General features: G+C 35.7%; 1 protein-coding gene and 2 long non-coding RNA genes across 8 annotated transcripts; 2 read left to right on the top strand and 1 right to left on the bottom strand.

Annotated features, from left to right (window-relative positions):
• The first annotated feature begins 1,032 nt into the window (after positions 1-1,032).
• Positions 1,033-13,601, top strand: LOC133818736 (uncharacterized). 6 transcript variants are annotated; one of them, XR_009886083.1, is made up of 13 exons: positions 1,033-1,171; positions 1,329-1,409; positions 1,683-1,776; positions 1,887-1,961; positions 2,108-2,185; positions 2,516-2,531; positions 2,621-2,830; positions 2,995-3,047; positions 3,199-5,524; positions 5,602-5,706; positions 5,790-5,958; positions 6,046-6,138; positions 13,348-13,601. It is a non-coding gene; the product is annotated as an uncharacterized LOC133818736 (long non-coding RNA). The 6 variants fall into 6 exon arrangements; XR_009886084.1 differs by having other exon boundaries at positions 1,326-1,409; positions 2,624-2,830; XR_009886082.1 differs by having other exon boundaries at positions 1,326-1,409; positions 6,051-6,138.
• Positions 13,602-14,998: 1,397 nt separating this feature from the next.
• LOC133818733 (uncharacterized) lies at positions 14,999-17,732 on the top strand. Its single transcript, XM_062251769.1, has 2 exons — positions 14,999-17,058; positions 17,531-17,732. The coding sequence occupies exon 1, from the start codon at positions 15,653-15,655 to the stop codon at positions 16,364-16,366; it is 714 nt and encodes a 237-aa protein (XP_062107753.1). The 5' UTR covers positions 14,999-15,652; the 3' UTR covers positions 16,367-17,058; positions 17,531-17,732.
• A 3,548-nt stretch (positions 17,733-21,280) lies between these two features.
• On the bottom strand, positions 21,281-23,899 carry LOC133816424 (uncharacterized). The gene is made up of 3 exons (XR_009885230.1): positions 23,766-23,899; positions 23,608-23,658; positions 21,281-21,551 (listed from the first exon to the last, which is right to left on the bottom strand). It is a non-coding gene; the product is annotated as an uncharacterized LOC133816424 (long non-coding RNA).
• Positions 23,900-25,248: the final 1,349 nt, after the last annotated feature.

Here is a 25,248-nt window from a genome sequence, read left to right as displayed (position 1 = left end):
TAAAATGCAATAATTTATTTAGTAGTGTATGAAATAAATGTAAAATTTTTATATTTATTAATGTACATTATAATGTTTTGAAATATAAATAGATTAGTCAAATTAATCAATTATTTATAATATAAAAAATAATTATATTTTATAATGAAAAAATATTTTAATTGAATAATATTTATAATTTAAAATAAAAAACTTTATAAATATTTTAATGTATTTAATTAATATTTTTAAATGACATGGTAGGTCGGTTGTGTGGGAACTGACTTTTCATGTGACATGGATCAAATTAATCAATTATTTATAATATAAAAAAATAATTATATTTTATAATGAAAAAATATTTTCATTGAATAGTATTTAGAATTTAAAATAAAATTTTTTATAAATATTTTAATGTATTTAATTAATATTTTTTTAAATGACATGGTAGGTCGGTTGTGTAGGAACTAACTTTTCATGTGACATGGTAGGTCGGTTCTATGGACTGACCTATCATGTCATAAAAATATATTGTTAAAGATATAGTCTAATTTGTTTTTGTATTATTTGAATTTTAAAATATATTACTTTATTAAACAATACATATATATAATTGATTTGTGAATGCAATAAGTATAAAAATTATTTATTTATTAATATTATATATTATAATTTTTAAAATATTAATTAATTAATTATTCAGAATTAAAAAAATTTAATTTAGTTTTTAATAAGATAACATTTTAATTTATACATGACATATTTATAAATATTAGAAAAAAAAGTAAATAAGTTGGAGATTTATAATTTTAAAATAAAATATCAACATATTACAGTTATATATTTTTTAATTTTAACATCATAAGTCGGTTCTATAACAGACATATTATGCTGCATCATAGGTCGATTGCTAATGAACTGACTTACCATGTTAAAATTATATATATTTAGCTTTAACAGCATAAGTCGGTTCTAGAAATGACTTATGATGCTACATCATATATGTCAGTTGCTATTGGACTGACATATCATGTTAAAATTAGGGTGAAAAAAAAAAAAACCACAAATCCCGCGCATTCTCCTATTCTTCACTGTACACCCCCACGAAATTATTTTATTCTTGTCTTCTTCATTCCACCAACTACAGCGACTCCTCAACTCCGGTCGGCAGCAGCTCCTCCTCAATTCGTTGGTGATTTCTCTCTCTCTCTCTCTCTCTATATATATATAAATTATGGATTGAAGCGTATATGTTGATTGATATCCTTCTCTTAGTTTCTCTGGTCTCTTCTCCATTGTGGTTTATATATCATTATCTGGGTTTTTCATGACCATTTTTTTTCCAGAAGAAGCCATTATCTTACTCCGGAAAATGTGGAATTACTTAATACTTTTCAAGAATTTGCGAGTGGAATTACCAATCTAAAAATGTGAGACAGCATTCTAGTGAATCCAATGTCATTATGTGATTTTACTTCTTTCAGTTGGGTTTTTATGATGATCAGAGTATCTTTCATATTTACTATCACTTAGTTGGGTTTTTCCTTCGGTTCTCTTATCTCATCCGCCACCACTTTGTCATTTCTGATGCTTATCGGAAAAATAAAGGACTGAGCAGACTATATTTTAATTCCTTTAAATTGCTTAGTATTTTGGTGGTCATCAATTCAGCAACAATAATTTTCATATTCATGTAAATGCAGATACACCTTTTTGATATTGACATTCCTGGGAAGATTACTTTTATTGAATCGAAGACTCTAACTGTTGGCCAGAATCCTACAATTGTGGACACAGGTTCTTGATGATCACACTATCTTGTTCATTCGTTTTGGCAAATTTCGTTTTGCTGATAAAAGGGAATACAATTTTTTGATGAGAAATTAACCATTAAATAATTTATGCAGATGTGGGAAGAATCGGTATAGGTATATGTTATGATCTTCGGTTCCAGGAACTAGCAATGATTTATGCAGCAAGAGGTTGGCATTTTATTTAACTACGGTAGTTTTGATTTCCTATAATTGACTTTTGAAACTGCTCTGAACAAACCATTTTACTCTTTTCTCGGGAAATAAATTTTCTGTTTAGTTATTTAACTTGACAGCATAGAAATTTTTGATTTTAGGTGCTCACTTGCTATGCTATCCTGGGGCTTTCAACATGACTACCGGACCTGTGCATTGGGAATTGCTACAAGGGCGAGGTATCATAACTGTTTCATTCAGGTTTTCATATTTCTTCACTGCATGGAGTTGCTTGGCTTGGCTTGACTTGTGTATATCAGTCATCTTTATTGATATGGTGAAAGAAGCAATTTGTCTATATTGGAAGTTGTTCAAAATATGTTCATTTACAATTAAAAAGAAACTACTTTTGCACTCATTTTGAGAACTGTAAAATTTTATGCTGACTCATTCTTAACCATTTTGTTGTCCATGCTAAACAAAATTTGTTCTTTAGATTTTATTATCAATGGTATTTATTTCCAGCACGAAATCATTCTCACTTGAATTCCCTCTTCTGTCATGTGCAGGGCTGTAGATAATCAGGTATAATAACAAATCTCTTATCTGTTTTACACCAAATTCCGGAGTTCCAATACAAGAAAGTTGTTTTTTCATGACCATTTTTTTTCCAGAAGAAGCCGTGTTGAGACTTGAGAGCAAGTAACAAGTAGTCCTCACTAGAGAAGACAAAGAAGTGAATAAGTCATATAGTTTTCTTAGATAGCCTAATCTAAAAGCGAAGTCACTTCAATACTGACAAATATTGAAAGAAGAAATAAGAAAAAGACAGAAAAAATGGTGCTCCTGGCACTCCAAGTGACGTTTGCACCTTGACTAAATTGGTATGATGGCAAAGTCATTTCTCATTTCTTTAATCATCTTCTTTATTGATTATGAATTATATATATATAAGCATTTTCAGATTTTTTTTATATATATGGAATTTGGGCTTCTTATTTTGCTCTGTACATTCATATTAATACTTGTATGTACTACTTCCTTGTAGCATAACTCCTCCCCATCATTGACTTGAGGCCATGGGTTTTGCCAAGTATTTATGTAAATCTTGACTAATCTCTTATCTATTAATCTTGACTAAATCTTGTATTATACTATAATATATACTCATTAAGGTTGTAAGTTCTAAATGATCAATGAGCTTAATTTTTATTTGTCTAGTAATCTTTAAGGTATTAATTTAATTTTGTAGGTTTTGGGTGGAAATATTAGCAAGGATCATTGCCAAGTGAATTAATTTTCTTGATTATTGTTAATTGCAAGAGGTACGTATGTTCTCTTATTTTTTTTATAAATATTATTATAAAAATGTTAGAGGAGTTTGAATATCTTAAATATTCATCCATAGTGAAGTAGGTTCTGAGATTAAAATTGTGTGTTGCGGTGATAATGGAAGGTTGAGAACTTGTGTGTTTTAGTGAAATAGTTTCTGGGAAATTTATTTGTGTGCTTCGGAGATATAAGGAAGAAACTTATTGTGTGTTGTTTGAATTGCTTGGTTCTCTATTGACAGATAGTTAGGTCACTATTACAAGGGAAATGTTGCCCAAATTCATCTTGAATTATGTTTTATTTTCTTATATTTAAATTATGTTGTGCTTGCATTGTTCTTTTTTTATTGGTATAGGGAAGCTCTGTCAAAATTTAAGTTAAAAAGATAGTGTATTAATAGGAATATGACAGCGCTAAAATATTGTATTCAAGTCTTGGTGAAATTGCTTTTGTAATAATAAAGTAATTATGTTTTCACGTATTGTGGTGTTTAACATTCTAACCATTAAATAATCATACACTATAATGATTAGTTTTATTGTATAAAAAATAAATAGATAGCAATTCCAAATAGCAAAGAACAAAAAGATATCCTCTCCAATTCGAAAGTTAAGAGTCCTTTAGCTAGCACAATTCAATAAGTTGCTTATTCTCAATTACTCAGTTGTAGCAAACTGAAAAAAAAAAATATACACATATATGATAAGTGGCTAATATTTTGTCATATTGATTAATGATAAGTTACTCATTAGCATGATACTTATAATACATAATATAATCCATTTGAACTACTAATTAATACTTAAAAAACTATTGAGAGATTGGTCAAAATTGTAAAATGGCCATTGTTTGATCATGATTATCTCTTTCTTTCAATAGCAATTTTTTTGTCTCTTTTGTGGTTCTTAAGGACACGGGTCAGTTATATATTCTACCCATTTGAATACATATTTATCTAATTAACTCAACCCCGCCACACCACGCCACACATGTCACACACACCTTGAGTCATCTTTACTTGACACACCTTTCTACTTTTGCTAAATTTAAATCATGAAAAAAGCCACACTTTATTGCCTAACTATCCTATCGGAGTCTATTAGTTCTATATAAGCTTCAATCTATATCTTCTAAGTCATCTCAAACAATTATTGAACATCTACATTTTACTTGCTGCGTGTTTCTACTATGGCACTTCCTCAAGCCAACTTCGGTACCTTTTCTAGTTTTTATTCTAGTTCGAATTAAGATGTTTGCATGCCATGTCTTCAAGGCCAAAGTCTATTGACGTTGATTGGACTACAAAAGTGATCTCTCATGTTCGTGCTCACCAACCTCTCTTTCTCTATATTTATCTTAATATATTTGGATATATATATATACACATTGATCTCTCATATGTGTGCACTTCAATTTCTATTTCTCTCTCCCTATATATGTTATTACTCTCCTGTCATGATTACAAATGCAGCACAATCATGATTTTTTTTTTTTAAATCAAAGTCTGGTGTCTATTTTAAAAATAAAAACAACAGAGTCTGGTTCTGGGCATAAGAATAACTACTTTAAGACAAAAAACATATTACAAAAACTTCTTAAGCATATTATATATGGAATTTTATTTTCATTTTCCTGACCTTTTTTTTCTTTTGACTTCTTCGACTATTACATTTTATAACTCACTCAATGTTATAAAGAAAGCCAAATAGAAACATTCAAAGAGGCAAAACAGAGCAAGATTTTCAAAGTTCTTATTTGAAATATACCTCGAGCATTAACAAATCTAATGCAATGCTTCCATTTCAAATCCCTACAAACATAAAGCTAGATATTGTGAGTAAAAAGAAACCAATGAAACTGAAAAAATAGAATGGAAAAAAGTATAAACCCCATGCCAAAAAGCTATTCTTTCTCACTATAGGAGTTATCGTCAGGTCAAAACTCAAAAGGGCAAATGCACAATAAGATGAAAAATAAAAAGTTAAATCAAGAATAAATCTGATCAAATAAAAAAATCATATTCTATAATAAAACAAACCAATGATCACAATGGTTAGATAAAAAAAAACTTCAATAATGAAACTAGTCGAACTTGAGATGAGAGAAGGAGATGCGAGAAAGTATATAGGTCAAAACCATTGGTTATCAAATGTTGGATCCACTGAAGAAGAGCGAGTTAAATGGGTATCAAAGCGTATGCTTGATTCAAATCCGGATCAGATGTGGTTGTTGCCATATCATAAGGGGTAAGTTTTTTATTTTTAGTATTTTGTTAGTGAATATATATAATATTAATAATGAAATATTTTTGTGTTTTTGTTAGAAAGCATTGGATGCTTATAATAATTGATTTTGATCACCAATTGTGCTATTTCCTGGATTCTCTTCACAATTTTCCACCAGATGAAATAAAATCTCTCATTTCTCGGTAAAAATCTTACCAATTAACTGCATAATCTTTAATTCATTTAAAATTAACAACATCTAAATGTTTATGTTATTATTATTTAGTGTCTTTCAACATTTACACACAAATAATGCAAAAACTAAGGAAGTCGCGTGGAGAACAGTTAAGTGTCCTTGTCAACCATTACAATCAGTACAATGTGGGTTCTATGTTATGAGGATGATGAAGGACTTCGTGACAAATGAGTTTTCAATGCGATGGCTAACTAGTAATGTAAGTGAAAATATTCATTATTAAAGTTCTAGCTTTACCTTAAGATTAAATATATTAATTCAACTCATGCAATTAATTTTATTTTAGTGTAGCGGGAAGAACTATTACACAAAGGATGAGATCAATGAAGTACGTGAAGAATGGACACAATGCGTCATGGATTTGATGAGTACTATATAGGTCCACTCACTTTTGTTAACTTAGACTTTTAATGAGATATACTTACAATGTTAACTTAGACTTTCTTGAAGATATACACACTTTTGTTGCCTAACTATAGTTTACAATGCTTATGTGAGTCATTTTGTAATTAACTTAAGACTCGTTATTTTAGATACTTAGTTCAAATTCTAGTATTTTATATTATTGTGATATATGTTTTGTTTTGTTCAGTTTGTTTGTATAAAAAAACATGATTTGTTTTGGGCATAATACACTTTTTAAGAGAAAAAAAAACACCATAAGTCGGTTCTACTAAAACTGACAATAGATGTCTACACCATAAGTCGGCTGTGAACCGACACATCATGTTTTACACCAGAGGTCGGTGTACAACCGACCTACCATGTCTTACACTAGAGGTCGGTTTGCAACCGACGTACCATGTCTTACACCAGATGTCGGTTTTCCACCGACGTACCATGTCTTACACCAGATGTCGGTTTGGCGCCAACTGACCTTCCATGTTTTTACATCATAAGTCACTGCATGGGAAGTCAGTTCCCAACCGACTTATGAACATTCAGATGTCAGTTTTTAACCGACTTATCATGTAATTTTTGTAGTAGTGCGTCCAAGAAAATCCACGCGACTAGCCGGCAGGTCTAGGGCTAGAGATGATGATCAGGGCCAGACCCCTCCGCCAGTTCCTGAAAACTAGCAGCAGTTGATGGCAGACATGCAGGCTCGGCTTCAGAGCCAAGATGAACAGATTCGAATTCTGCAGTAGCAAGCTCTATCTGGGAGTGTTGCCCCTATTGTGCCACCTGCTGTGGTACCTGTTGTGCAGCCAGTTGAGGTTGGGAATAAGTGGGAACCGTTGTATGAGTGGTTCAGGAAGCAACAGCCCCCGATCTTTGAGGGAGGACCTGATCCACTAAAGGCTGAACAGTGGATGACTGTGATTACTACCATTCTTGATTTTATGAGGGTGGAAGGACATGACAGAGTGGCCTGTGCCACTTATATGCTGAGAGAGGATGCCTGAATCTGGTGGGAGGTGGTATCACAGACCAGAGACGTTACTGCATTGACTTGGGAAGGATTTAAGGATCTATTCAGTCAGAAGTATTATAATGTTGCCATTAGGGCAGCGAAGATAAATGAGTTTGTGGGGTTAGTTCAGGGCAGTATGACAGTTACAAAATATGCCTTGAAGTTTGAAAGACTTGCGAAGTTTGCACCTGATCTTGTGCCTACTTATGCAGCTAGGCAGGACAGATTTATCAGAGGGCTGAATGCTATGATAGCCCGAGATGTGAGAATTACCACAGTTCCTGGAGGGATAACTTACGCCCAGGCTGTGGAGAAGGCTCTTACCACTGAGGAAGCAGAAAACAAGATATGGAGAGAGAGTGTTGTAAGGAGGGAGGGCCGCAGGGTGGTGCCTCCATATTCTGGCTCTGGTAAGGGCGGAGGCCCCAGTGATTTGAAGAGGAAGACCCCTAAGGCTTCGATCGCTCCTGGTCCTGATAGGAGAGGTCGGGGTACTCAGAGTGGCCGTCAGGGAGGCGGTGATTCATGGAGGACTTATCCTGAGTGCACAAGGTGCGGAAGACGCCATTCGGGCGAGTGTCGGGGTAAGGCCTGTTATGTATGTGGGGTAGTTGGACACCTCAAGAAAGATTGCCCGACAGTGAAGAAGGGAGATGCGGGGAAGGTGGACAGCTTGACTCCAGCTCGAGTGTTCACCCTGACGCAGGCGGAGGCCGAGACTAGTCCCTCAGTAGTGATAGGTCAGCTTTCTAGTGCTGGCACTCCTTTTACTGTATTGATTGACTCTGGTGCTACACACTCATTTGTTTCTAGTAAGGTGATTGATAGACTGTGTAGACCTAGTGAGTATTGCGTTTCAGGGTTTGGGACTATTTTTCCTACAGGGGAACTGGTAGTATCTAGGAGATGGATTAGAGCACTGCCAGTGATAGTTGATGATAGGGAGTTGTCAGTAGACTTGATTGAGTTGAGTATGGAGGATTTTGATATGATTCTAGGTATGGATTAGTTGGTTAGATATGGAGCTACCATTGACTGCAGGAAGAAGATGGTGACTTTTGAGCCAGAGGGTGAGGATCTCTTTTTTTTTGTGAGAGCGGTGCATGGACCCCGCGTACCTAGGATTTCAGCATTGAGAGCCAGAGACTTGTTACAGGGTGGATGCATAGGCTTTCTAGCTAGTGTGGTGGATACCACCAGAGTTTCACCAGTAGGACCGGAGGAGACCAGATTGGTTTGCGAGTTCCTAGATGTGTTTCCTGAGGATTTGCTTGGGTTGCCGTCGCGTAGAGAGATTCAATTTGTTATTGAGTTGGCACCGGGGACAGAGCCAATGTCAAGGGCACCATATAGGATGGCACCGGCGGAACTGAAAGAATTGAAGATACAGTTGCAGGAGCTTTTGGATTTGGGGTTCATTAAACCTAGTTACTCGCCATGGGGTGCTCCAATTTTATTTGTGGAGAAGAAGGACGGGACCTTGAGAATGTGTATAGACTACAGGGAATTGAACAAGTTGACTATCAAGAATAAGTATCCCCTACCAAGGATTGATGACTTGTTCGACCAGCTGCAGGGTAAGACGGTGTTCTCAAAGATTGATCTTCGATCTGCTTATCACCAGCTGAGGATAGAGGATGAGGATATACCTAAGACGGTCTTCCGAACGCGGTATGGGCATTATGAGTTCTTGGTCATGTCATTTGGGTTGACCAACGCCCCAGCAGCCTTTATGGATTTAATGAATACGGTGTTCAAGGATTTTCTGGATCAGTTTGTTATTGTTTTCATCGACGACATCTTGGTGTATTCCAGTTCAGAGACAGAGCACGAGCTTCATCTTCGACAGGTTCTTCAGAGGTTGAGGGAGCATCAGTTGTACGCCAAGTTTAAGAAATGTGAATTTTGGTTACCAGAAGTGACATTCCTTGGACATATCGTGGGTGAAGATGGGATTAAGGTGGATCCATTTAAGGTAGAGGCGGTTAAGGAATGGCCGAGGCCAAGGAACGCTTCGGAGGTGCGGAGTTTCCTTGGGTTGGTAGGTTACTACAGACGGTTTGTAGAAGGCTTTTCAAAGAAAGCAGCACCGATGACAAAATTGACATAGAAGAATCTGAAGTTTATCTGGTCAGACAAGTGCGAAGACAGTTTTCAAGAATTGAAGCGACGACTTATTACAGCGCCAGTGTTGAGTCTTCCTTCGGGGGAAGGGAAGTTTGTTGTTTATTGTGATGCATCGAGGTTGGGCTTATGTTGTGTGCTGATGCAGAATAAGAAGGTTATAGCTTATGCATCACGACAGCTGAAGGAGTATGAGCAGCGGTATCCTACCCATGATTTGGAGTTAGCAGTGGTTGTATTTGCACTGAAGATTTGGCCACATTAGTTGTATGGGGAGAAATGTGAGGTATATACTGATCATAAGAGCCTGAAGTATTTCTTTACACAGAAGGACCTGAACATGAGGCAGAGGCGTTGGCATGAGTTGGTAAAGGACTATGATTGTGACATTCTTTACCATCCGGGGAAAGCTAATGTGGTGGCAGATGCATTAAGTCAAAGAGGCCCAGGTCAGTTGCACAGTTCCACCCAGATCTCAAGGGAGTTAGCTGATGAGATGGTCAGAGCGGGAATAGAGCTAGTGGTAGGTCGGTTGGCCAATATCACTCTGCAGTTGACCCTACTAGAGCGGATCAGAGAAGGGCAGTTGGTAGATGCTCAGTTACGAAGATTAGGGAGGATGTCTTAGCTGGAGTAGCTAAGGACTATTCTGTTTCTGAAGTTGGGTTACTTCGGTATCAGGGACGGATATGTGTTCCAGTTGATGAGGGGATCAGACGAGAGATGCTAGATGAGTCTCATACGACACCGTACTCACTTCATCCGGGTACCACGAAGATGTATCAGGATCTATGGACTTCATATTGGTGTCCCGGGATGAAGAAGGAAGTAGTAGAGTACGTTGCCAGATGCTTAACCTGTCAATAGGCGAAAGCTGAGCATCAGCGACCAGCAGGATTGCTTCAGCCTTTGGGTATTCCTGAATGGAAATGGGAGGATATTACTATGGATTTTGTGGGAGGTTTACCCAAGACAGTGGGGCTTCATGACTCAGTGTGGGTGATAGTGGATAGATACACCAAGTTAACCCATTTTCTTCCAGTGAGGTCGACATATACTGTGGATTAGTATGCTGAGTTGTATGTGAGAGGGATCGTACGTCTCCATGGGGCTCCTAAGTCTATTGTGTCAGACCGGGATCCTATCTTCACTTCCAAGTTTTGGGGTGGTCTGCAGATTGCTTTGGGGACTCAGTTGAAGTTCAGTACAACCTTTCATCCTCAGACTGACGGGCAGTCTGAGAGGACGATTAAGGTATTGGAGGATATGCTCAGAGCATGTGTGATTGACTTTGAAGGTTCATGGAGTAAGTATCTTCCGTTGATTGAATTTTCAAATAACAATAGTTATCAGTCAACGATTGGAGTAGCTCCCTATGAGATTTTGTACGGGAGGAAGTGCAGATCACCCATTCATTGGGACGAGATGGGTGAGAGGAGATATTTGGGGCCAGATATGGTCCAGAGGACAAGTGAAGCTATAGAGAAGATCCGGGCTAGAATGCTCGCCTCTCAGAGCAGACAGAAAAGCTACGCTGATCCTAAGCGTAGGGACGTGGAGTTTCAAGTTAGGGACCACGTGTTCCTTCGAGTTTCACCTCTACGAGGGGGGAGGAGGATTGGAAAGAAGGGCAAGCTAAGCCCTAGATTCATTGGACCTTTTGAGATCCTGGAAAGGATTGGTCAGGTGGCTTACAGATTAGCCTTGCCACCATCGTTGTCTGGAGTTCATGACGTATTCAATGTTTCTATGCTCTGGAAGTACGTCTCAGATGTAACTCATGTGTTGAGATATGAAGATCTGGAGTTACAGATAGATATGGCTTATGAAGAGCAACCAGTTCAGATCTTGGACCGAAAAGACAAAGTATTGCGGAATAAAATGATTCCTCTTGTTAAAGTATTGTGGAGGAATAGTAAGGTCGAGGAGGCGACCTAGGAGCTTGAGACAGCGATGCAGGATCAATATCCCGAGTTATTCAGGTAAATTTCGAGGACGAAATTCTCATTAGGAGGGGATAGTTATAACGACCCAAATTTACTAATAGGGCTTAAGGGCCTTGATTAGTGTGCCGGGAGGGCATAATTGGAATATATGTGATTTAATGATTTAAAAGCATGTTATATGACTATTTGAATACTTGAGATGCATGACTATGTGTATTAGTATGCATGTATGCCCTGATGAGGGTAGAAAGGGTATAGTTGTAATTTTGGCCCGTTGAGGACATAACCGTATATACATGGGTGATAATTGTTGAGACCATATTATTATGTGGATATATCTGTAAACTGTGATTCGAGACGATCCTAGTGAGCAAATTAGCGAAAAAGTCATGGCGGGGATTTATACCCGGCTCAGGATGAGCCTGGGGGTATAAATGGGAATTTAGTGAGTATATTGGAGTTTATTTTGACATTGAGGAATATAATTGGTGATTAATTAGGTATCGGGAAGTAAGCGGGAAATATTAGATACACTTGAGAAATAGTGGGAATTGGGTAAAATGACCAAAATGCCCTAAGTGGATTAAAGGTTTAAAATTAAAAGGAAGGGCATAATGGTCATTTGGCTTGCAAGAGATAAGTATGCTGAGGCTTTATACTTAGTGGGAATTGTAGAAAAAGGTAGAAGGTTGAGGAAAGAAAGAAAAGAAGGAAAAGAAAGAAAAAGAAAATGGAGAAAACATAGCAGTTTTTCCAAAGGGTCGGTTTGTGGTTCTCTCACCATTTCTCTTCAATTTTCTTGGAGCAAGACTCAGAAGGGAGCTAGATTAGGCTGAGCAACAAGAGTATTGAGCTAAACTTGAAAGGTTGGCAAGGTATTAGCAAGATCACATCAATATTTGAGGTAAGCCTTTAGAGTTTTCAGTTTCTGGTTTGGCTTGATTAAGCTATGGTGTCTAAGCTGAGTTGATGGGAACTTTAGGGGAATTCAAGCCAAGGATTGAGGAGGATCAAGCTAAGGAGGTCTACAGGAAACTTAAGGTCGAATTTCCATCAAAGGTATAAAATTCTAAGCTTTAAACTTTGAAGGTTTGATTGTTTTTGCGGAGTTTCTGAAGTCCATGAGCAACTATGGTGAATTTTGAGATTAGGGATGCATGTGATTGGGTTTTGAGTATTTGGGATGCTTGGGATGAGTGGAGTGTGTTAATAAGCTTGTTTTTAAGTTTGGTGAAGGTTTGGGAAGTTTTGGTTAGGTTTGGCTTGGGGAAATCGCAGGAAGGGAAAATGTGGTGTTGGTTGTCTGTGACTAGCACTACAACGGTAGCCTTTGGGCGCTGTAGCCCTAGGCCATGCTTCCTGGGGGATTTTGGTTCTGCTTGTAGCGCTGTAACGCCCTCCTTAGAGCGATGTAGTGCTGCCCTATTTCCAGAAAGGGATTTTAGGGTTATTTACAAGGGTTTTTTATCAAGGGTTCGGGGTTCGATTCCACCACCTTGTTTGGTGGAATTAGGACTTCCCGGGGTCTCGGGATTGGTCCCAAGGCTAGGTTTTGGACTTGAAGTTTGGTGATGACTTTGACCTATGGATGTGGCTAGGTGAGCGCTAAGGCTCGAGGGGGATCGTGCTCAAGGAGTCAAGTGATCAAAGCTAGCGAATCTAAAGGTAAGAAAAATGCACCCGGTTATGTGTTTGTAATGGGACTAAGAGCTCCCGATATCTGTATAATGTCAATGATGGTATTACGCCATGGGACATGTGATAGTAGCCTAAGGGTGCCGTACACAATATTTGCGCACAGGACGCGGCTTGGCCACTGGTAACCGAGGACAGCTTAATATTCACTGAGCTCGGTTTAAGCGGGCCGAAGTCAGTGGGATAACGGAGGGTGCGGCCTGAGGGCGCTAACCCTAGTTATCATTTGTAAATTGATATATGATATGAGTTGATATGTTTAGTATGCTGAATACTTGGTTATTCTGAATGTTTATGTGGTCTAGAACATGTTTATGCAATATGTGATATTGAATTGGCTGTTGATTGCTTATGCTCTATTGTTGTGTTTTCTTGCTGGGCCTTGGCTCACGGGTGCTACGTGGTGCAGGTAAAGGCAAAGGAAAGTTGGACCAATCCTAAGATGGAGAGCTGCGGGGTTGAATGTACATAGCCAGTTGTTCGGTCGCCATGGCCGAGGAGTGAATCAAGACAGAGATTGCCTATTTATCTGATTTGCCTTAATATGGCTACTACTGTATTTAATTCTGGAGTCTTTTGTAAACGGTTTAATCTTAATATTTTTGGGATCCAGTGTAAACAGGAAATGTTTCTTTATAAGAAATGTGACTTTTAAGACCGAAATCTTTTAACCCTAGCTCTAATATAGTTTCTATAACATGGTTTTAACTAAATGACTTGGTTAGCAAGTCTAGCACTTTTATAAACACACAGTGTAACGGTCTTGGCTATCCAGGGCGTTACATCTTGAGAGCATGAAATTGGTCTCGAGGCTCTATCATGGGATCGAACGATAATGAATATGTTATTATGGGTTCTTACTAGGTTGTCGCTTGGGCTCGAGAGAGGATTGTTCTCGGGGGTCGTGCTTTCTTGCTTATTTGCTTGTGCTTGGACCAAAGGTAAGAAAACTACACCCGCTTATGTGGCTATGTTGGGACTATTGTACCCTATATTTGTATACAATGTTGTATGATTGTGTTATGCCATGTGAACATGAAATAAACGGCCTAAGAGTGTCAGAATTGATATTTGCGCACAAGACGCGTCTCGGCTATTAGTAGCTAAGGTTCGCTATATAATCACTGAGCTCGGCCTATGTGAGTCAGAGTGAGTGGGATAAACAGAGGGTGCAGCCTAAGGGCGCTGACCTTGGGTATTGTATGATGTGTTTACTGTTATTAATCTGATGATTATGGCATGTTGATTACCTAGATTATAGATTATTAATTTATTTATTGATATCACTTATTTTGTGAACGCTATGGTTTACTGAATATCTGGTTAATGTTTTGTGAATTATTTGATTACTGTTATTTGTTATGCTCTGTATTATGGTTTTCTAGCTGGGCCTTGGCTCATGGGTGCTACGTGGTGCAGATAAAGGTAAGGGTAAGCTAGACTAACCCTAAAGTGGAGAGCTCTAGGGGCGGAATGTACATAGTCGGCTGCTCGGCCGCCACGGCCGAGGGATGATACAGGGACATGAGAACCTCAAAGGCCTATTTTTCCATTAGAGCGGCTTGTGGTTGTACATAACCTTTGAAATTTTGTAAACTTTTCTTTAACACTGTTTTTAGGATCCCATGTATCAAACGTTTAGTTAAATGAAAATTATCTTTTATGACCAAAATCTTTTAACCCTAGTTCGATTAAGTAGCAGGTCTTGCACCTTTATAAACACACAGTGTAACAGTCTTGGTTATCTAAGGCGTTATAACTTAGTATCAGAGCGGTCTAGGTTTAACGGTTCTTAAAGACAGGCTGGACATGTACATTTGCCGCTAAAGATAAGCTTGACTAAGGGTTTGGTAATTGTATATTCGTGTTTATATGCTTAAGTTGTTGGAAAGAAATACGAATGATGTTATCTGTTTGATTAACAGGGAGCATGAGATACTGATAGGGCCTGGCCCTTGATTGTTGTGTGATGATATTAAGGCATGCTTATTAGCATTGCTGTTGCATGTGGATGAATATTTGGATAAACTGTTATATCTTGATTGCTTGTGATTGATTGTGTTTCAATGGTGATTCGTGGAAAGATTGTTACCATGTAATCATAGTCTGACCACCGAGTTGTTGATTGCAGATTAACTTGGATAGCTATGCGTCCAAGACGATCTATACAACTAGCCGACACAGGGTTTGAGGCTAGGGTTAATGACCAGGGCTAGAACCCTCCACCAGTCCCTGAGAACTAGCAACAGATTATGGCAGACATGCAAGCCCGACTTCAGAGCTAAGAAAAGCAAATCCATCTTCTGAGATAGCAGGCTTTGTCAGGGAATGTTACATCTATTGTGCCACCTACAGTGGCACCAGTTGTTCAGCCATTGGAAGTTGGGAATAGATGGGAGCCGTTGTATGAGCGGTTTAGGAGGCAACATCCTCCAACCTTCGAGGGAGGACTAGATCCACTGAAGGCCGATCAGTGGATGAGTATGATTACCGCTATCCTGGACTTCATTAGGGTAGAGGGTCATGACAGGGTGGCATGTGCCACATAAATGCTAAGAGAGGATGCCCGCATTTGGTGGGAAGTGGCATCACAGAGTTAAGATGTTACTACTTTGGGTTGGGATGGATTCAAGGATTTGTTCAGTCAGAAGTATTACAACATTGCCGCCAAGGCAGTGAAGGTTAATGAATTTTTGGGGTTGATACAGGGCAACATGACAGTTACAGAGTATGCTCTGAAGTTTGATACACTTGCAAAGTTTGCACCTGATCTTGTGTCTACTTATGCAGCTAGGCAGGACAGATTTATCAGAGGGCTTAATGATATGATAGCTAGAGGTGTGATAATTACAACTGTACCGGGGGGGACGACTTATGCCCAGGCTGTTGAGAAGGCTCTTACCACTAAGGAAGTGGAGAACAAGATTTGGAGGGAAAATGCTGTGAGACGGGAGGTCCACAGAGCGGTGCCTCCATATTCAGGATCTGGTAGGGGCAGAGGCCCATGTGATCTGAAGAGGAAGACCCCTGACACTTCGACCGCTGCTGGTCCTGATAGGAGGGGCCAGAGTGTTCAGGGTGGTTGTCAGGGAGGCGGTGACACATGGAGGATCTACCCAGAGTGCACGAGGTGCAGAAGACGCCATTCGGGTGAATGTCGGGCCAAGGCCTATTATGTGTGCGGGGTGGTGGGACACCTCAATAAGGACTGCCCAACAGTGAAGAAAGGGGAAATAGGGAAGGTGGATAGCTTGACTCTAGCTCGAGTGTTCACCTTGACACAGGCAGAGGCCGAGGCTAGTCCCTCGGTGGTGACAAGTCAGCTTTCTAGCGCTGGCTCTCCTTTTACTGTATTGATTGAATCTGGTGTGACACATTCATTTGTTTCTATTAAGGTGATTGATAGGTTGTGTAGACCTAGTGAGTAATGTACTACGGGGTTCGGGACATTATTGCCAACGGGGAAATTGGTAGTTTCTAAGGAGATGGATTAGAGCACTGCCAGTGATGGTTGATAGTAGAGAGCTATCAATAGACTTGATTGAGTTAGGTATGGAAGACTTTGATATAAATTTAGGGATGGATTGGCTGGTTAGATACAGAGCTACTATTGATTGTAGAAAGAAGATGGTGACCTTTGAGCCAGAGGGAGAGGAATCCTTTGTGTTCGTGGGTACGGTATGTGGACCCCGCATACCCATGATATCAGCACTGAGAGCCAAGGACCTATTACAGGGAGGATGTATAGGCTTCCTGGCTAGTGTAGTGGATACTACTAGAGATTTTCCAACAAGGTCGGGGGAGACTAGATTGGTTCGTGAATTCTTGGATGTATTCCCTAAGGATTTACCAGGGTTGCCGCCGCATAGGGAGATTCAGTTCGTCATTGAGTTGGCACCGAGGACAGAGCCAATTTCAAGGGCACCATATAGAATGGCACCGGAAGAATTGAAGGAATTGAAGATACAGCTGCATGGAATTGGTCTCGGAGCTCTATCATGGAATCGAATGATAATGAGAATGTTATTGTGGGTTGTGACTAGGTTATCGCTTGGGCTCAGGAGAGGATCGTTCTTGGGGGTCGTGCTTGCTAGCTTATTTACTTCTGCTTGGACCAAAGGTAAGAAAACTGCACCCGTTTGTGTGGCTATGTTGGGACTAGGGTACCCTATATTAGTATACAATTCTGTATGATTGTGTTATGCCATGTGAGCATGAAATAAACGGCAGTGTCGGAATTGATATTTGCGCACATGACGCGGCTCGGCTATTTGTAGCTGAGGTTAGCTATATAATCACTAAGCTCGACCTAAGTGAGCCAGAGTCAGTGGGATAAACAGAGGGTGCGGCCTAAGGGCGCCAACCCTGGATATTGTATGATGTGTTTACTGTTATTAATCTGATTATTATGGCATGTTGATTACCTGGATGATAGATTATTGATTTGTTGATTGATATCACTGATTATGTGAACGTTATGGTTTACTGAATATCTGGTTAATGTTTTGTGAATTATTTGATTACTATTATTGATTAGCTCTGTATTATTGTTTTCTTACTGGGCCTTGGCTCACGGATGCTACGTGGTGCAGGTAAAGGAAAGGGTAAGCTGAACCAACTCTGAACTAGAGAGGTCTGGGGGCGGAATGTACATAGTCGGTTGCTCAACCGCCACGACCGAGGGATGATACAGGGACAAGAGAACCTTAAATGCCTATTTTGCCATTAGAGTGGCTTGTGGTTGTACATAACCTTTGAAATTTTGTAAACTATCCTTTAACCCTGTTTTTGGGATCCCATGTATCAAATGTTTATTTAAATGATATTTATCTTTTATGACCAAAATCATTTAACCCTAGTTCGATTATGGTTTTAGTTTCACATTTTTAACTAAATGACTTGAGTAGCAAGTCTTTCACCTTTATAAACACACAGTGTAACGGTCTTGGTTATCCAGGACATTACATCTCCAAATTTAAAATTAATCATGAATGAATAATTTATTTTAGTATGAGTTTGGATATTTAATTGATAACAACTCAAGCATAAAAGAATAAATAAAATATACATATTTGTACAAAAATAAATTATACATTTAAAATATAAAATTAGATAGGATTTGATTAAATTAAAAAATATAAAAAATTGGAAAAATGAATAAGTTAATAATTTATCAACAATAAATTATTTAAAGAAAAATCATAAGTTATTAATCACCTTATTTACAATCTAAAGCAACTTGGAATACGTCAATCTCTATGTGCACTTATGAAATAAAACTTCTAATTTAATATTTTTGAATAAAAAATTAAACACCATTATGGAATGGATTTCTAATTAAAAAAAAAAGACTTAAGTTTTTTAATAAGCATAAATAATTCTTTATTAGATTTAAACATACATTCTTCTATATCAAAAATAATAAATACACATATAAACCCAATTAATTTTAAATTTAGTATGTTTTACAAGAAAAATAAAAAGGAAAACATAGAAAGAAGAATTACCTCAAAAGTATAATATTTGTAGCTTTTAGATTTAGAAACAAGTGTTGTGAAGTGGGTTTAGGAAGACCACTAGTGGGAGATTAAAAAGTAGAGATTTGTATAATCTATCTATTCATATATATATATAATTAATCTTAGCAATTAATTTTTTTTCATTATAGTTTAACCAAAATTATTGGAGAGTACGTTTAATTCAAAATTAAGTTTAAATTAAATGGAAGTTAGTTTTAAATATTTTTCTTTTAATTTAAAATTTGAATCAGATACCATATGACCTATTTTTGTGTAAAAAATATAATAATATATGATATGAAAGATAATAAAGTTTGTTTAAAATAATCATTGATAACGTAACTGAACTTTTCCCAACTAATTTAAAATATATATATTTCAATGATATATTATATTATATTTAGTATATATATATATATATGAAAACGAATTAATATACATATTTATAAATAAGATCTAACATCTTTTTTTGTGAAATATAACGAAATCTCAAAACTTTTAAATACAAATATATATAGAAAAAAAAGCGCGTAATTGAAAAATGGTAGTTATCGTTTTTAAGCTAACGATTCTTTTAAACCAAAATAATATAATCATCCCACAATTTTCCTTATTGTCCCATTCAACTCAAATATGCAGAAACTAAGGACAAAAAGATTACAGAAAATATGTCGTAAGACTATATGAACATTCAATAGTCTATATTTCTCTATATTTGAATAGATTTTTTAACCTTTCTATTTTTATCTTTTGTTTGGTATTGAAATGTGCAAACTATAGATATGGAAGCTGAAGCAGAGATGATCTTAGTAGAAGAACAATCATAATTGACAACAATTCACACCTTTGAAAACGATCTCAATATTTAAGGTGATCCTTTCTTTATTTTTTTTCTTGCATTATACATTTGAAATCTCTCATTAAGAAAGAACAAGAAGCCATTTATTTTTTCAGCAAGCCTAAAGACAAATAAAAAAAAGAACAAACCAGCTTGTAAAAAACGAGAAGCTATTTCAGTATCAAAATCATATATATGTGTGTATAGATGTGATTTTTTTTCTACTTATTCTTTTTCTACAAAGATTAAGCAACTTTTTATTCCCTGTAATGGTGTTTTAAACTCATTAAGAAGGGCCTCTATAGAAAGTGATTGACCTTTCTGGATTTTCTTGCCCCAAAATACATTTTTCTGATATAATAATTCAAATAATTCTAGGCAAAGTTTGAGTTTTCGGCCAATTAACTAATAGAACAAGTTTTTAATTTATTCATTAATTATCTTTCTTGTTAAAAAAATTGAAGTCATTTCTTCTTCAATTTTCAAGCTCACTAATTAGTTTTGCTCTTGTCACTTGTACATGTTAAACGTTGACATGAAATTTCAAGTGTTAAGGTTTAATTTTCTTTGAATTTTCATAATGTTTTGAAGTTTAGTTTTGGGATTTTGTGTTTTAAATATTCTTGTTGAATTGTGGCTTTAAATAGTACACTTAACCAAAGTTTGCAGGTTCATAAAACAAAGAGAAAAACTGAAATGTAAAGCATTATGAATAGAAAGAATAATAATAAGTAAAGCAGCCACTTAATTTATTGTGATTCAAACGTTTTTAAGGCATGTTCTCATTCATTGTTATTAATACAAAAAATAGTGAGTAAATTCTATGATATTTGAGATTTTAGTTGTACTATAACATTAAATATAACTATTCTACTTTGTTTTTGGAAAGGTTTGTAGGTATGGATCAATATATGCAATGTAGATTGGCCACACAAGATGAAGATACCGCAGAATCATTTGTAGATTTGTTGACAAATAATACTAGTAAAAAAGAAAACTTGAGGTCCTATACAAATGCATGATATTTGGGGTAATCATGATGGTAAAAAGATACAAATTACATGTAACGATTGTGGGCAGCCACATGATGAAAATGCAAAAAAAGTTACAAGCATTATTGGGACATTAGTACAAGATGGAAAAAATGCACCAATTAACTACAAGAATTGGCATAAGGTACCTAATAAATACAAAGATGGAATGTGGAAAATCACACCGATAAAATTATTATTTTTTCTTTTATTTAATTTAGCATTTTAGATTAATATTTAAAGTAATTTAAATATATATATCTAATATTAATTCTAGTTAGTATATTTAAAATTTATAATAGTCAACACTTTTATTCTTATGGAAAAATTTGACATTCCTCCTCTTGTGAAGAATTGGACTATGAGGACTTGTGGCAAGCAACTTAGAAATTGGAAATCTTACCTTAAGATTACTTTGTAAAATGTCCTAGTCTAATACTTTGTAAAATATTTGCATGCTCATAAGTTTATAGAAGAAAAAACCCTTATTATAAAAGTCCCTGTGGGGCCTTGCTAAAAACATGCAAGTTGGGCCCAATAGTTTAAAAAGAAAATAACACTTTTTATGCAACATTTAAAAAAAAATTAAAGTTCAAGTGTCACTGATAAGTTCTAAAAGTTAAAAATAAGCATAACAATATTCTTTAGAAATTGACATTAAACTGATCGATTTCTTGTCCATAGGATGCCCCCACGCCATACACACCCCGACGTTAGAACTTCCCACATCACCACGCGTGCCATAGAAAAATCCTATTTGTTACTTGAAAGGGAAAGTAAGGAGGTGAGCTACAAGCCCAGTAAGGAAGTACAAATAACACACAAGTATACACACAAAACATGTTCATATTCATACATCGTTATACATCATAAACATTCTTATCATAACCATCATCATCATAAGCATAATCATCATAAACATAATTATTATAAGCATTATCATCATAAATATCATCATCATATACATTGTCATCATAACATTAGCAATATAAGCATCATCATCATATACATAATCATCATAACATTATCATCATAAGCATCATCATCATATACTTGTGAACATGACTCACTATCTTGTCCATGTTACATCTTGAGGTAAACAGGATCTCTGGTCCTTGAATAACCTCGGCGCGTTCGTCCTATGAGTTACGTCTTTATATCCTTAGTAACTCGAGTTACGTCTTCATATCCTTAGCAACCCCTTTGTTGTGTCGTATTCATCACGCTAACAACCAATTACATATCATACAACATTCAAATCACATATAATCCAGTCACATCAACACAAAGGAAATTTCATGATTTATCACCTTCATCACATCATCACAAAATATCATTTCATACTTCATATTGCAAAACGTACCATTGTACATAGCATTCTATCATACAAACAATCTTACCGTTCACAGTATAAATAAACAAAATTCTATCTTACTTCCTTACCTCAAGTCCAAGCAAAGAAAATTTCACAAACTTCACAACGAGCCAATACCATAATCAAATAACACTCTTTAGCATCACATAACACTTTCTTGTGCCCAACTCATTTATCCCATGTGTGCATGGGTCATAATTACACATAATTACACATAAAATCACCAAAAGAATAATACAAATTATACCTATGTTACATGCATGGTTTTTAAATAAAAATCATATGGTTGATATATTAGACATATTTTTTAATGTAAAAGTGCATTTGCATGCGATATGCATACATGGGAACGTTGTTAAAAAGTGACGTTAAAGACGATAATTCCTACGTGCTTATTTCTATCGTTTAAAAAACAAGGATTTAGTAACATACTTTTATTACCAATATTTATCTCTTTAAAATCACTAAGTTGATTAAAGCTCCAAAACATTATTTTTATTTCATAAAATAATTTATTTAGTCATTTAAAAATATAATAATGCCATTATTTAGTTTTAAATTACATAAAATAATAAAGACTAGAAATTATGTAAAATACTTATAATTAGCATGTTTCCTTAGAAAATAACAATCTAATTTAAATTAATAAAATTACAAACTTGGTGTGAGAAAAATGTAATTTTTAGGTGTGAGAAAAATACATTTTATTTGTATTATTTTAAGACTTAATTTTAAGTAAAATAAATTCCTAAGTGATAATCCAATAATTATTTTTAAATTATTAAACTAAACTTTCAGCCACTATTTAATTTTTTTTAAAATAACAAGTGAATTAATCTCAACATTTTCTTTAATTAAAATAAAGAAAAATCATATCTATTAAAATGAACACTCATGGTTACATTTAAAAATACAATTTTTAGTATTGACATAACTTAGGGTTATATTATTTCACAAACACAAAAAATTTCCTTTCATTAAAAAAAAAAAAACTTTCCAATATTTTACCAAAAATTTCAGCAACCATATACACTCTCAAATATCACCATATTGAATTTAAAACCTCATATTTTCTCCAAAAATATATAAAAATCTGTAGGTATTTATTTGTGTAAAAATATCATTTTAATGTATATTAAAGTTCCATTTAATTTCTTAAAAACATCATAGTACTTGCAAAATTATTTAAGCATGCAAAAATATTATTTTCAACATATTCTAAACCATTTAAACACCAAAATCAGCAAGCTTAACAAATCAAAAATCCATCTTTTACATCATGCTTCACAAAAATTTACATCATTACCATACATGTTTAAATCTATAAAATTAATTCACAAACCCTAGCATGTTCCTAATATGCATGGGTGCCACAAAATCAAACAACTCATCATGCATTACACCATTTTATCCAAAACCCTCATGAATTAAACATAAATATAAAACAAAATTCTCATTTACATTCACATGGATCCTAGCATGTTTCTATCATCATTCATGCGTACAATAACTTATTGATACATAATCTCATAAACATATTCATCAAATTTCATGGATTCAATAACAAGAGTCCAAATTATTTATTATACAAAAATTATATAGGGTCCTAGAACATGGATCTAACATAAAAACATAATAAAAATATCAAAATATAAAGGGGATCCCTACACATGCATAGGTCGAAACCCACATATACACAAACATAAAATATCATCAATCATCATACTTAGCAAATCAAAACCAAATCCCTTCATGCATTAAACCACAAAACACTTCATGCATGATCAAAATAACATACCACCAACAAAATGAAAGGAAAACAAAACAACAAATTATTACAATTCATAAATCCTTAATCTCCCCAAGAAAACAAAATCAATACAAGGTTGAGGGAGGAATCCAATACCTTCCTTGAGAGAACACATGAACCAACTATGGTCACCACCTTGCTCAAATCCTAGGGATTTTAGAACACCACAAGAACATGAGAAGAGAAAACCAAATACTTAGAAATCATGGAGAGGATCTAAACTCAAGAATCAACCAAACGAAGATAATCCTTACCTATAGAAAGATTCAGTCCCCTCTTCTTTCTTCTTCCTCTTCTTCTTCCTCTTCTTCTTCTTCTTCTTCTTCTTCTTCTTCTTCTTTCTCTCTCTAGAAAATGCCTACTCTCTATCTCCTTCCCTCTAGGCCGGCGGTCCCAAATGAGCATAATGCTCTCTTCCTTTTTTCCTTCCCTCTTTATTTTATTCTATCCATAATATCCTAGGAAAAGAATTGATACGTTTCCTAATTGTGCTTATTATTTTTTAATTCTAATTTATTTGATTGAAGAAAAAAATATAAATGGACAACTCTCATTCCCTCCTTTCCCACTTCCCGTCCACACTACTTCTTGTTACCCTTTTATTTATTTATTTATTTTAATTAAATAATCTAAATAAATCTAATAAAAGGAAAAAAATAAAGTGTGTAGAAAATTCTACACAAGTGCACCATGCACCATGCACATGCACACACTCAATAACTGGGGTGTATCACTACCTACCATGCACCTTGGTGCATTCAACCAAAACTCAATTATTCACATATTAAAAATAAATAAATAAACAATTAACAATTAAATTAATAAAATTATACCAAACCATTCTAACAATAAATTTAAACAAATAAATAAAATAATTCACAACACTTAACAATTAAATAAAATAAAGCACAAAATCTGAATAAAAAAAAATTGTGCACTACAATATACCCTCATTGAAAGGAATTTTGTCTCGAAATTTTTTCTTACCAAATAATTCAGGGTATCTTTCTCTCATGTCTTCCTCCAACTCCCATGTTGCTGCTCATTCCGTTCTATTCTTCTACAAGACCTTAACTAGTGGAATCCTTTTGAATCTTAGTTCCTTGATTCATTTTTCAATAACATGCTCTGGTTGTTCATCATAACTCAGGTCCTACTTCAGCTGTAACGGCTCGTAACTCAACACATGAGAGGGATCTGACACATACTTACGCAACATCGAGATGTGAAAGACGTTATGCGTTTCAGCTAGTGCTGGGGGCAGTGCTAAACAGTAAACAACTTGCCCTACTTTGTCCAAAATCTCAAATGGACCTATATATCTAAGGCTTAACTTCCCTTTCTTTCCAAAACGCATAACACCCTTCATCAGCGAGACTTTCAAGAAAACAAACTCGCCCACTAAAAACTCGATGTCCCTTCTCTTAAGGTCAGCGTAGCTCTTTTGCCTACTCTGCATGGTAAGCATCCTTTGGCGAATCTTCTCGATTGCCTCACTGGTTTCCCTAACTGCTTCAGGGCATAAAATATGATTTTCCCCAACTTCATCCCAGTGTAAAGGAGATCTGCACTTGCGCCCATAAAGCATTTCATAGGTAGCCATCCCAATAGTAGATTGGTAACTGTTATTATAGGAGAATTCCATTAGGGGTAAGTATCGGTTCCAAGACTCTAAAATGTCCAAAGCACAACATCTCAACATGTCCTCTAGAATTTGTATAGTTCTCTCCGACTGCC

This window comes from Humulus lupulus, chromosome 2 (genome assembly GCF_963169125.1).
Source record: "Humulus lupulus chromosome 2, drHumLupu1.1, whole genome shotgun sequence".
NCBI lineage: Eukaryota > Viridiplantae > Streptophyta > Magnoliopsida > Rosales > Cannabaceae > Humulus > Humulus lupulus.
The sequence above is the reverse complement of the archived record's forward strand: the minus strand, read 5'-3'. Positions and strand labels throughout refer to the sequence as shown.